This window comes from Manis pentadactyla, chromosome 16 (assembly GCF_030020395.1).
Source record: "Manis pentadactyla isolate mManPen7 chromosome 16, mManPen7.hap1, whole genome shotgun sequence".
Lineage (NCBI taxonomy): Eukaryota > Metazoa > Chordata > Mammalia > Pholidota > Manidae > Manis > Manis pentadactyla.
In genome coordinates, this window is record NC_080034.1 from 71,869,140 (window position 1) to 71,881,224 (window position 12,085).

At 36.0% G+C, this 12,085-nt stretch overlaps 1 protein-coding gene across 1 annotated transcript in view; it reads right to left on the reverse strand.

Moving 5' to 3' along the window:
* LOC130681277 (bromodomain adjacent to zinc finger domain protein 2B-like) overlaps positions 1-12,085 on the reverse strand; it is a 105,658-nt gene that overhangs the window by 25,445 nt on the left and 68,128 nt on the right. The window contains exons 7-11 of the mRNA XM_057493916.1: positions 6,638-6,778; positions 4,117-4,404; positions 2,958-3,172; positions 2,014-2,088; positions 996-1,212 (exon numbers count right to left, since the gene is read on the reverse strand). Coding sequence (XP_057349899.1) covers positions 996-1,212; positions 2,014-2,088; positions 2,958-3,172; positions 4,117-4,404; positions 6,638-6,778 — 936 coding nt within the window. The remainder of the gene's footprint in view (positions 1-995; positions 1,213-2,013; positions 2,089-2,957; positions 3,173-4,116; positions 4,405-6,637; positions 6,779-12,085) is intronic.

Here is a 12,085-nt window from a genome sequence, read left to right on the forward strand (position 1 = left end):
CCCTACAACTCATTAAACTCTTGCAACATCTCCTGACCGACCTTCCCACCTCTGATCTTGCCCTACCCCAAATCTACTTCTATTTTCCATGGAGCTGCCATAGGGAGCCACTAAAAAAAGCAAGTGTGACTCTGTCATTCTGTCACTTACAAAGAGGAAGCAATGGCTTCCTCCTACCAAAAAAGTGTAAATCCTAGTTCACAGTTGTTGCTAGGAGGCTCTCTAATAACAATGAAGCACTTGTCAGTCACTTAAGGCGCATCGTGGTTTCAGATTCCTACGTCCGTTTATGCTGTGCTTTTTGCCCGAGCACTTCTCTACGGGTTCTTCCCCAGGTTAACATTCAGCCCACCTTTTAGCCTCAGCCAGTGGGCCCAGAAAGCCTTCGTTGAGGACCTATTCCTCATAAAGGTTCAATGCCCTTCCTTTCCGCCTGCCTAGCACAGAGTAGATACCACCGGCAAAGCAGTTAACATGTAGTACATTACATTTTCTTACGGCAAATCTTCCTCAATGAGACTGCAAGTTGAGAAAGGACTTTCGGTACCTTACTCATCTTTGATCAAAAGTGCCCAGAGCGAGGCACATGATACACTGATGATGCTTGAGAAATACATCAGTTTCACTAAATGTGACAATACTTTCAAGGCATGAAGTATTGTACACATATAAGCTAGGATTTTACCAGAATGAAAGAGGATAACTGAAATTAAGAATCTACATGGTTCTTTGAAGAACTCTCAATATGTTCTATAAAAAGAAAAACTTGCCTTTGTTTATTCAGTGTAAGCCCATCCCATGTGTGGGCAATTATTAAACCATCACAAAAAACTTTACGAGGTGATTGTTATAAATATTCAGTTTTCAGATGAAGAAACTGAGGCAAGTAAGTGTCAAAATGGAATTCAAACCCAAATCCACCTGACCCCCAAATTCTGTTTTCAGTATGTTATGTTATCTTTGTCAAGTAATAAAATCTACCTAAACTTGATTACCTCATCTTCACAGACATCAGTTTTCTTTCCTTTTCTGTCTTCCTTGTCTTCCTCCTCCTCCTCCTCCTCCTCGTTGCCATCAGCGTCACTGTCGCCGCCCTTCCTTCTTCGCTTGTATCCTGCTGTGGGGGTGGCCGACGCGTGCTGCTCTTCTCCAAGATCGATGCCACCTGAAGTGTCTCTCTTGCCTGCTTTCTTAGCATAAATGATTCGGAGCCTTTAAAATGTAACAAAATTAGGATGTACAAGAAAACCTTCTCTTCATATATTTTAGAGAAAATAACGTGAGTTTTAAGCAAAAATGCCTTACGGTGAGTATTAAGTCAATGGCAATAAAATTAGAATTAAAGAAATTTAAGAAATATGTTTCCAGAAATTACAGAATATATTGACTTTTAAGAATTATTCTGGATCTCTCTGGAATTAGAATATATTTTAAAAATAAAACTTAGCTGAAAAAATTAACTCTAGCAATGACCAATGATAATTCCTGATCCCATGCTTTCAGACTGAAAAAATTTCTGTTCAAATTATACAAAGAAATCTCCTCTTACATAGAAATTGAGTAATTTCAGCATTATATTTCCTGGCGGGAAACTAATTAAGCTTTAATTCTGAATACATTTGGATATTTTAGACTCTATGAAAGCAAACTTTAATTAGAAAGCAATTTTTAAAAGTGGCAGTTCTAAACAGATTCTACTTATGACAAAACTAACTTGATAGCCAACAACAATCTTAGAAAACGTGATTGCTTGACTTCTTTGGGAGCAAAAATGTAAACTGACTTTTTTCTAAGTCTGAAGCATAAGATGTTCAATGACTCTAATTACAACTTTTGTCCACTGCAGACTCTCATCCTAGGTTTTATTAATTTCTTAATTCATCTTAATTAAGCTTTACCTTTTTTTATTTCTTACACATAATAAACTTTAAATTCTGTGTTTGGAATTTATGTTTTACTGGGGAATTTGTACAATGGGAAACAGTATACTAACTTTAATAAAACAGGACTTACTTGCTGAGTTTACCTTCTACCATCCATTTATCTCTCCTCAAGTTTGACATATAATCAGTGTTCTTGTCAATTTCACTGTCAATGCAAAAGTTTATTAGAAGACAGAAATTAATCCATTATGCAATATGTTAACATGGTGAGTAAACTGTTGCCATTTCTTGCTAACTAAAAGTGATGTCAATGAGTAGCGAAAACAAGTGAAAAATTATATCAATACAGTATCACAGCTAAGAGATATACAGAAGACTTAGTATGTCCACCAATGGTAGAAATGCATGGCTCTGAAATATACAGATTGATCCGTTTCCTAGAAAGGAAAAGAACTAAAAGTAACAATAATTAAAATATGTAAAATAATGAATAGAAAGAACAAGATGAATATGGATTTGTTCACCAAAACTTGAAATACTAGAGTGCAAAATTTACTTTGACTCTTAAATGTAAGTTTTTAAAAAGTACAATACATCAATAAACTAATATTAAATTGTTATTAGCAAATAATAAAATAAAAAGCTGGATAATTCTATTAATGGCTATGAAGGAAAATCACGTAGTTATTTATCACTGAAAGATGTCAAAGAAAGAAAAAATTCCGGATTCTTGCAAAGGTGCTACCTTCTGGTGGCATGGTAAGAAAAAACTATTTTTATGTTTCCTTATATGAATAATTAACAGAATTATTAAGTAAACAAAATGGTAGCAAAGAACATGCAGTAAGATCCAAATTTTCTTTTCAACAGACTGCAGTAAATGCATTAAAATAGTAGTAGTAGTAGTAGTCATCTCTGAATGGTGAGGTTAAGTGTAATTTTGTTTTCTTTGTGCTACTCTGTAAACTTTGGATTTTGCATGGGTAATTTGTGTTACTTTGTCATATAAATTATTTCGATTAGACAAATTGAGAACAGGAAGGAAGCGCCAGAGAAGTCTAGGCACGGGCTCACCTCACCACCCTCCTGCTGCACGCCAGCTCACTGATCAGGAAGGCCAGCGCCGAGGCTTTCTGGGCCGGAGTGTGGGCCTGGAAAGCCTTGGTCCTCAGGCTTTCGGTGAGCTCAGTCTGTCCACAACGGGCCTCCATAAAGATCTGCAAGATCTCGGAAACATTGTCTCGATTCATACCAACATTCAGCAAATGTTCTCCAAGAGCTGTTTCGGCCTATAAAAGTTTGGCATTTTTGTCAGTATTGTTCCTAACCGTACAGAACATAAAAACAATTAAGATTTTTAAATGTTTTTATTATATTATCTATGTATTACTGAAAAGGGCTTAATTCACACTTGAAATGAAGTAAAGATAAAAATAGACAACAGATGATAGACAGGTATTTGAGTACTTGCGTCTTTCTATTCCTTCTTTAGACCCTTGGTTAACAGGCAGGAAGGAGAGTATGTGAACTCATGAGTAGATATCATACCTTCTTTGACTATAGAAACTATCTCAAGCTTTCTAAGGCTTTATCTAGGCGTTCTATCAGTACTGGTTGCGGGAGGCCCAGGGGCACTACTGTTGTGTTTTCCAGCTCTAGAGTGTCATGGACTTTATTGTCTGGTATCCTAAATAGGAAAATGGAAGAACAAGCAACTGGTGCACCTGGAAACTTCTCTCTCCATCATATTATCTACAGCAAAGCTGACTGAAATGTGTATCTTAGCTGGAATTATGATCCACTTGAATTTCTTGAGTATCCACTGAGAGGTACAGAGTCTTAACATGCTGATCTTAGAGGTGCTGTCACTAGCCTCAATTGTTCACAGTGATTGAGAGCACACAGCATAATTTCAGAAGGCATACATAAATTTTAATTCTTTATGATTTATAAATTCTCTTTTGCTGAATATCACTTTCCTTAAGTCACTTGGTTTTGGCCAAAAGCTAGAGAAAAATAAGAGTAATCTGGGAATATCTACATTCTGTAGGCTTTATGAACCAGGTTTCCCTAGATGTGGACCATTTGCAACTGAAAGCAAATCTACACTTAACTTTGTGAGATGCAGAAAAAACTAGATCAGTGTATACACTCTTCTGCTAATATGCTAAAGCCAGTTATCAGTGCACTGAGGGTACAAATTAAAATCACTTTTTGTATTTTGTTTTTTTACCTTGTATCCTGTAATTAGACCTGGATCACACACAGCAGCTGACAGGAGCCTCACAAGCAGGTCTTGTACCTCAGCCATGCTGTCCCCTAGATTCAGCAATCCCTCTTGAAGAATACTCAGGTCTGGAACATCAGTATTCCCATTAAAGCCTAAAGCTTTACCGAAGACTCGTAAGAACTGCACCACAATGAGACAGTTTGAAAATGTACTTCCAGAGAGGACAAGTCCTGGAATACGAGGCAACTCTGGCAAAGGCTGAAAAATAAAATAAAATAAAAAACTAATTAACTAAAACGGCTATGACTTCAGATTTTCTGAAATAGAACAAGTTGCCGTCTTTCTTTGCTCTTGAATTCTGCCAGTGGTTTTCCGTCTAGACTGTGGATTCCCTGAGGGCATTTCTGCAACCCCATAGTACTAAGCACGGGATTTTGAAACCAAGCAACCATCAATAAGTTTTAGTGGAACTCAATACGAACTCAGAATTCTGAAAAAAGAACACAAATTTTAATTAACATATTGATAGAACATGGGTTCCATAACTGGAGCAACAGAAGAAATAAGCATTTCAAAAGTACTTGGCCATGGACATACTAAGTAGGGCACGTGTACTAATTTCTTCTAATGATGGAGACTGATTAATAATTCATGCTTGTTTGGTTGCTCAGAAACTACCGTGTATCTATGGGCCGATGGGAGAATGGTACCATCTTTGGCTAATTAATGCAGATAAACTATTTGGTCCACATGACCAGAACCCATGATCCTATCAAGAACCCAGTTACACTGCAACTAACAGTCTCTAGGCTTGTAGCAAAACACTAATATTGAATTTCAATACTCCCATTAGAAAGCAGCTTCTTTTGCTACTTCTCAAATGTGCTCACATAGTAACATTTTAATGACAAAACTGTAGTACCAGTTGTCATGAATATTTAGGAAGTAAATAAGGCAATAAGGCCATGAATGAGACTTAATAATAGTATTTCAAATTTTGATTAGAAAAAAATGAACTTTTACATATTTCTATTTCACTGGTCTTTGTTAAACAATGTTCCTCCACCCTGCACTTACTGAAACAACTAACCAAGGACCTTCTCTAGTGATACTGTGTGGAAACAGAACTGCGGATAATATCTGATAGCACACAAACCTTACAGGTTCCATTTGAAAACCAAACCATCTAAGTCTGAATCTTTTTTCTTGAACCATATCATACACATACCATGTGATTTAAAAAATTTATATAACAAAGCTATCAAAAGGCTTAAAATGGACTTCTATATTTGATTTACTGCATGTGGATTTAAACAGAAATAACAAATTCAAGAAAATAGAGATCTTTTAGGATTTTTCAAAAATTGCTCACTGTGAGCCTACTAAATGTGTCAACTAACCTATGTACCCTCTCTGGACATAGGAAAATTTAAACATGCAGTTTTACTAAAACTAGTGTTTATACTTTTATTTGTAGTTAAAAGCATTTGTGCTAAGTAAGAATATTATTATAACTAAATCCCCACTAGGATATTTTTGCTTTAAGTGCTTTAGAAAAAGCTGAAAAGAGACAATCACTCTTTGTATTATCAGATGAACATGGCATATAATATAGATCCTATTGACTAATTATACTATTGTTGACAGTATTACAGAAATATGTATTATTGACAATTTTCTACAAATACCATCTTAACTATAGCCAAACATAATTGATTTCTTCTGATAAGTATATAAATTATGCCAGTTAACATGATTATCACGCTCTTTCCAAATTTCTACTTTTACGTATTTTAGCAACATCTGTGAAAACAACAGGAGAGAAAACACATGAGGTCCTCTCACTGGACACATTTCTTGGCTTTCAAGGTGATAAACAGTATGGACCCTGGAGTTTAACAAATTGGAGTTTGGATCCAAGGTGCCACTTATGAGTTGTGTCATCTTGGGCAAGTTCCTTCACCTCTTTGTGTCAAAGTTTCTCACTTGTAAATGGGCATAAATACCTCTTCAACAGGATTGTGGTGAGGGTTAAATGGGAGAATTCATACGTAAAAAACACTTAGCACAGTGCCTGGAAAGTAGTCAACATACTCAATGAAGTTAGCTAACAAGTCTAAAGCACTGAAGGAGGTTACAGATTATAAATCCTGATTTATTTAAATATCTAAGGGGGTTTGAGGAGAAGGCAGATCTTTCTGTATCTAAACATATAGGAAGGACCAAATGAAACAGAAATCTTATCTACTTTTATCATTCCCCCTTGTACATTTGTACAGTGTTTTTATTTCAATGAAAAAGATTGGCAGCACTCCACCACTTATATATTTAGAACTTCCATTTCCAGCGCAGGAGGTCAACAGACTTATTGGTGGCCATCAGGAGAAGCACACTGACCTAGACTTGGAAATCCACTGCTCAGCTGAAAGTGAAAGCCTTCGTACTGGCAGCTCGGGCAGACGAATGAGGTGAGAACACAGGAAAAATTAAACTTATTAAGGAAATGGTTTACATGATAACTTACCTTTTGGTCTGCTAAGCACATGTCTTCATTAGGTTTCTTTAGTTCTTTTGCAATTTCTAATTCTAATCTTCGTTGCTCTAGTTTAAGCTCTTTCTTTAATCGTTTCTCATCACGTTTTTCTTGCTTCGACCGTTCTTTTTCCTTAAAAAGAAAACCATGCCCACATAGTCTCTTTAACCATTATTATGTTTGAAAAGCCATTAGTTAAAATTTAAAAAGTGATCTGTGTTATGTCCATGAACAGAACTGTCCAAGCAGGTTTAAGCGACGGACTTAGGACTGCATAGAAATAACTTATTTTGCTTTTCAGTATTGTCACTCTTTGATTTTCAAAATAATCTTATGACTGTATATATTTTTGTGCAGTTGATCCTTAATCAGCACAGGCTTGAACTGCATGGGTCCACTTATATGCAGGTTTAAAAAAAATACACACACTGGTAACTTTTTTGAGATCTGCAACAATTTGAAAAAACATTTTCTTTTCTCTAGCTTTATTGTGAGAATACAGCGTACAATACATACAACATAAAAAATATGGTTGATGATCTGCTTATGTTATCAGTAAGGCTTCCCAGTCAATGGTAGGCTATTATAAGTAGTTAAGTTTCTGGGGAGTCAGGTGTTATATGCAGAGTTGTTTCCTTAATGTCACATTGTTCCAAGGCCAGCTGTGTGTTCTCTGTGTGTGTGCATGTGTATTCTTGGGCATCATTTTTAACTAGTGATATGCAGTACTTTTTCCAATTAAAAAACCATAGCTATAATATGGAACAGAAGGTAAGAGTGTGGTCAATTTTTAGGATAAAACGGAGATTTCCAAGAAATCTTTGAAAATAGTAGGATCTTTAAAACTTGGTGACAGGCATCCATTTTTGTTTACTAATAAAGATACTTCAAGGGAAACATGGCGTCTCTAAATTCAGTGAATTTAGTGAACTTATCCACTATTTTAATTTATTAGTCAAATTAGTCACTAATTTATTTACTGAATTTTAATGAACTGTATAGGACTAATGCAAATCCTGTGGTTCTCGTGTAAGATGACTCAAAGAACCAGTTTCAAATGGCATATATAGACAGTCACAACCTAGGCCCCCACAAGGTCAGTCTCACGTCTTACTCTCGGTGCATTCGCCAGGCCCTAGTGACACTGACACAGCTGGGTTGGGAAAAGTCTGCGTGACAGTTTGAGGCACTGCTTGGATGATGATGTGATGATGCTGCTGAAGATGGAGGAGGAGGAGGAGAAAGAGGAGAAGCAGCAACAAAGCTAAGACAGGTGTACATACAAGGTTAAAACTGACTCCCTCTGCCCCTTGTCTTCCTCACCCCAAGGGCCCTAACTCAGTCATCAGGCTGTACCTTAGTGTATGTCATCCCCGCCCTGCTTAGAATTCACAGCTCCTCCTCCTCAACACATATGCCTTTTTTTTTTTTTTTACTCTTCCCACAACTACTTCAGGCACTGTAATATTTCTTTTTTGGCTCCCACATAACATAGCATTTATTGAACTCTGGGACAATTATCTGTTTAATGTCTCTCACGTTACTGTGAACTTAGAGTGGTCAGAAGAACTAATTTATTCACCCATTTCTTAATGCACCTATTCAATTCTCAGCTGTACAATTTGCCAGGCACAGTTTTGAGGGATTTTTATCCTTTTCCCTGACTCTCATGTCTGTATCATTTCAACATTCCTCACCAACTGATCTAAATATTATTTTTATTTCTGACTATAGTAATTATCATCTGACTCTAACGGACATATTTGGTGTGCTTTAGCATATAAAACTTATTTAAGCATGAATTAATGATTAATTCTACAAATGCCACATAAATAAAGATACGTTAACATCTGTACTAGTAGTCATTGAAAATATTCAATAGCCAGTCTTTTTCTCTACTTTTTACATTTTATATCGTGGACAAACATAATTGATGTTTTCAATTTTCATCTATACACAAACCTTGTATCCAAAAGCAGAGATAAACACCTTTGTTAATAATACTCAAGTTATATTTAGGAATTTTTAAGTATCTGAAATCACAGTCATGAAACCAAATTTTAACCCCTCAAAAGACCCTCAAACAACATCCCAGTAATTAATGGTAACTCTTTTTATTATTGGTAAATAACTGATAACGTTAGGCTTTTGTTTCTATAGGCTTCAATTTTTAATATTGAAACAAAGAGAAAGTTATAATCCAAGGACATAATCAGATTTCAGATGCCATTTGAAACTTATAAACAACACAAAGTAGCTTTAGGGAGATCATTCTGATCGAGAGAAACACCACACAGTACAAAGCATTATCCAACAGTTTGCACTTCTGAGTTGGGGGTCTGCTACTTAAAGAGCTAAAGACATCACAAAAAAACCCATATATAAAGAAACAAATATAAACATACAATAAAAGCACACATTATATACATTTATCTGTGCTAAACATTATTTCACATAGTCATTTTGAGTTTTTATTTTTAATATAATTGATACTGGTATACCATCGCAGCGTTTACTTAAAAAAAAAATAACATGCTGATTCAAAATGGATCAAAGACCTGAATGTAAGTCATAAAACCAAAAAACTCTTGGATAAAAACATCGGGAAAACTCTTTTGGACATAAACATGAGCGAATTCCTAGTATCTCTCAGGGCAAGGGAAACAAAAGCAAAAATGAACAAGTGGGACTATATCAAGCTGAAAAGCATATGTACAGCAAAGGACACCTTCGTTAGAAAAAAAGGAACCCTGCAGTATGGAATATATGCATGAATGACAGATCTGATAAAGGGTTGACATCCAACATATATAAAGAGCTCGTGCACCTCAACAAACAAAAAGCGAATAATCCTATTAAAAAATGTGCAGAGGAGCTGAACAGACAGTTCTCCAAAGAAATTCAGATGGCCAACAGACACATGAAAAGATGCTGCACATCGCTAGTCATCAGAGAAATGCAAATTAAAACCACAATGAGATATCACCTCACACCAGTAAGGATCGCCACCATCCAAAAGACAAACAACAAGAAATGTTGGCGAGGTTGTGGAGAAAGAGGAACCCTCCTACATTGCTAGGGGGAATGTAAATTAGTTCAACCATTGTGGAAAGCAGTATGGAGGTTTCTCAGAAAGCTCAAAATAGACATAACATTTGAACCAGGAATTCCACTTCTGGGAATTTACCCTAAGAATGCAGCAGCCCAGTTTGAAAAAGACAGATGCACCTCTATGTTTATCGCAGCACCATTTACAATAGCCGAGAAATGGAAGCAACCTAAGTGTCCATCAGTAGATGAATGGATAAAGAAGAGGTGGTACATACACACAGTGGAGTATTATTCAGCTATAAGAACAAAATTAATCCTATCATTTGCAAGAACATGGATGGATCTAGAGGGTACTATGCTCAGTGAAATAAGCCAGGCAGGAAAAGACAAGTCCCAAATGATTTCACTCGTATGTGGAGTATAAGAACAAAGAAAAACTGAGGGAACAAAACAGCAGCACAACCACAGAACCCATGAATGGACTCACAGCTACCAAAGGGAAAGGAACTGGGGAGGATGGGTGGGAAGGGAGGGATGAGGGCAGGCAAACAGAAAGGGGGCCTTACGTTTACCATGTATAATGTGCGGTGGGGGCATGGGGAGGGCTGTGCTACGCAGAGAAGACACGTAGTGATTCTACAACATCTTACTACGCTGATGACACTGACTGTAATAGGGTTTGTGGGGGGAACTTGGTGAAGGGGGGAGCCTAGTAAACAAAGTTCTTCATGTCATAGTGGATTAAGGATAACAAAATAAATTAAAAAACTAAAAACTCTGACTGTCCTCTACATTTACCTGTTTTCGTTTCTCAGCCTCCAATAATTTGGCTTTTGCAGCTTCTTCCTTCTTTATCCTCTTAGCCTGTGCATATAAAATAGGTCGCAAAGTCATGCAACAGCACCACCACAACCTGAATATGACCTTAGACTTGGAAACGGAGCTCCATGCCTCGCAAGGTTCAAACGGTATGTAACGTGTATGTAGACAATTACAGATTTCCCCTCAGTTTGTTACGTTTAACATACTGATTTCATTTGTAACGTATAGATTACAATTAAGATATACAAAAAAATTCTTAAATTCGTAAGAGAATGTCAGGTTTTTTTCTTCAAACTCTGTAAAACGTCTGAAATAATTTGAGTGTTACTTTACCTTAAAACTTAATCACAGAAAAAAATGATGTTATGGCATTTTTTGCTTTTTCTGATTTTTGAAAGTAAATCATGATCACTGTAGAAACTTTACAAAAACGGGATCGATTTTAACAATAAAGGTTAAAGGACAAATAAGTAGCATTTAAAAATGCCCGTGTCTACTTTACTTGAAGTTTCGTTTGTAATACTTAAAATTTGAGATAAATCCATTACTTAAATAACATTAACTCTATTTAACGTACGGTGGTTAAATTCAAGGTTTTTTCCCTAATATAATAGAAACATAACCTTTAATGAAGCACATTATGAATATCAAGCTCATGCTATCAAATTTGAGCTTTATAATCTTACTCATTATCTAGTAGCTTCATAATTATCTAGTAGTAATTGCCAATGTACTTTAATATTTTCAATTTGGAGGGTTTTAAAATTAATTTGAAATGGGTAAGGGAATATGTGTACATGGTTTTAGAAGGAAAAAACCTGCAACTGTGGAAACCTCAGCTAACCGTATTGCTCAGGGAATAAGCCAATTTTTATGGCAACAGTTTCCTGAACAGCTAAGGGTTTGGATTATAATAATTTTCAACATTAAAAAGCTCGTTTTGGACAAAAGTACTTTGGATAATTTTGAGACATATACACGTACAGCTCAGATAGACACAGTACACTTAACATAATTTGGCTTTTTCTTGAAGACTTGAGCAGTTATTCTTGACATCAGTTACTATACACAGTTTGATAACAGAAATGCCTTTGGGCCATTGAGGTGTTGAAAATTGCTTCCTTTTTAACTACCAGATTACAGACTGTTGCTAGGCTTTGGAGTTTCTGTTTATCCTATTTTCCCTTGCTGTCTTGCAGCTATTCCTTTTGCTGTTGCCAGCATGTCCTTGAGCCCTATTCTGTCAGCCCAGTTCTGTCCGAACTCAGAAAACAAAGCTGGTTAAACTGTTTACACATTGAACACTCCTACTTTTGTCATGTTTCATTTCTAAATGAAAAGCAGGTATGACTATAAGACTTAATGACGTTGTGAAAAGTAAAGAACATGAATTTTAGCGTATGATCTTTATGACTATATTGGCTATTGAGAGGTTTCCCCTTTCTTTTTTTTCCTTTACTTATTTCCTGGATTTTTACTATTAGGATTAGATAAACTTGCTAAGTAAGGTTCAGAGAGGTCCTTATTCTATACATTATGTTTACAGATAATTTGTGATGGACATGT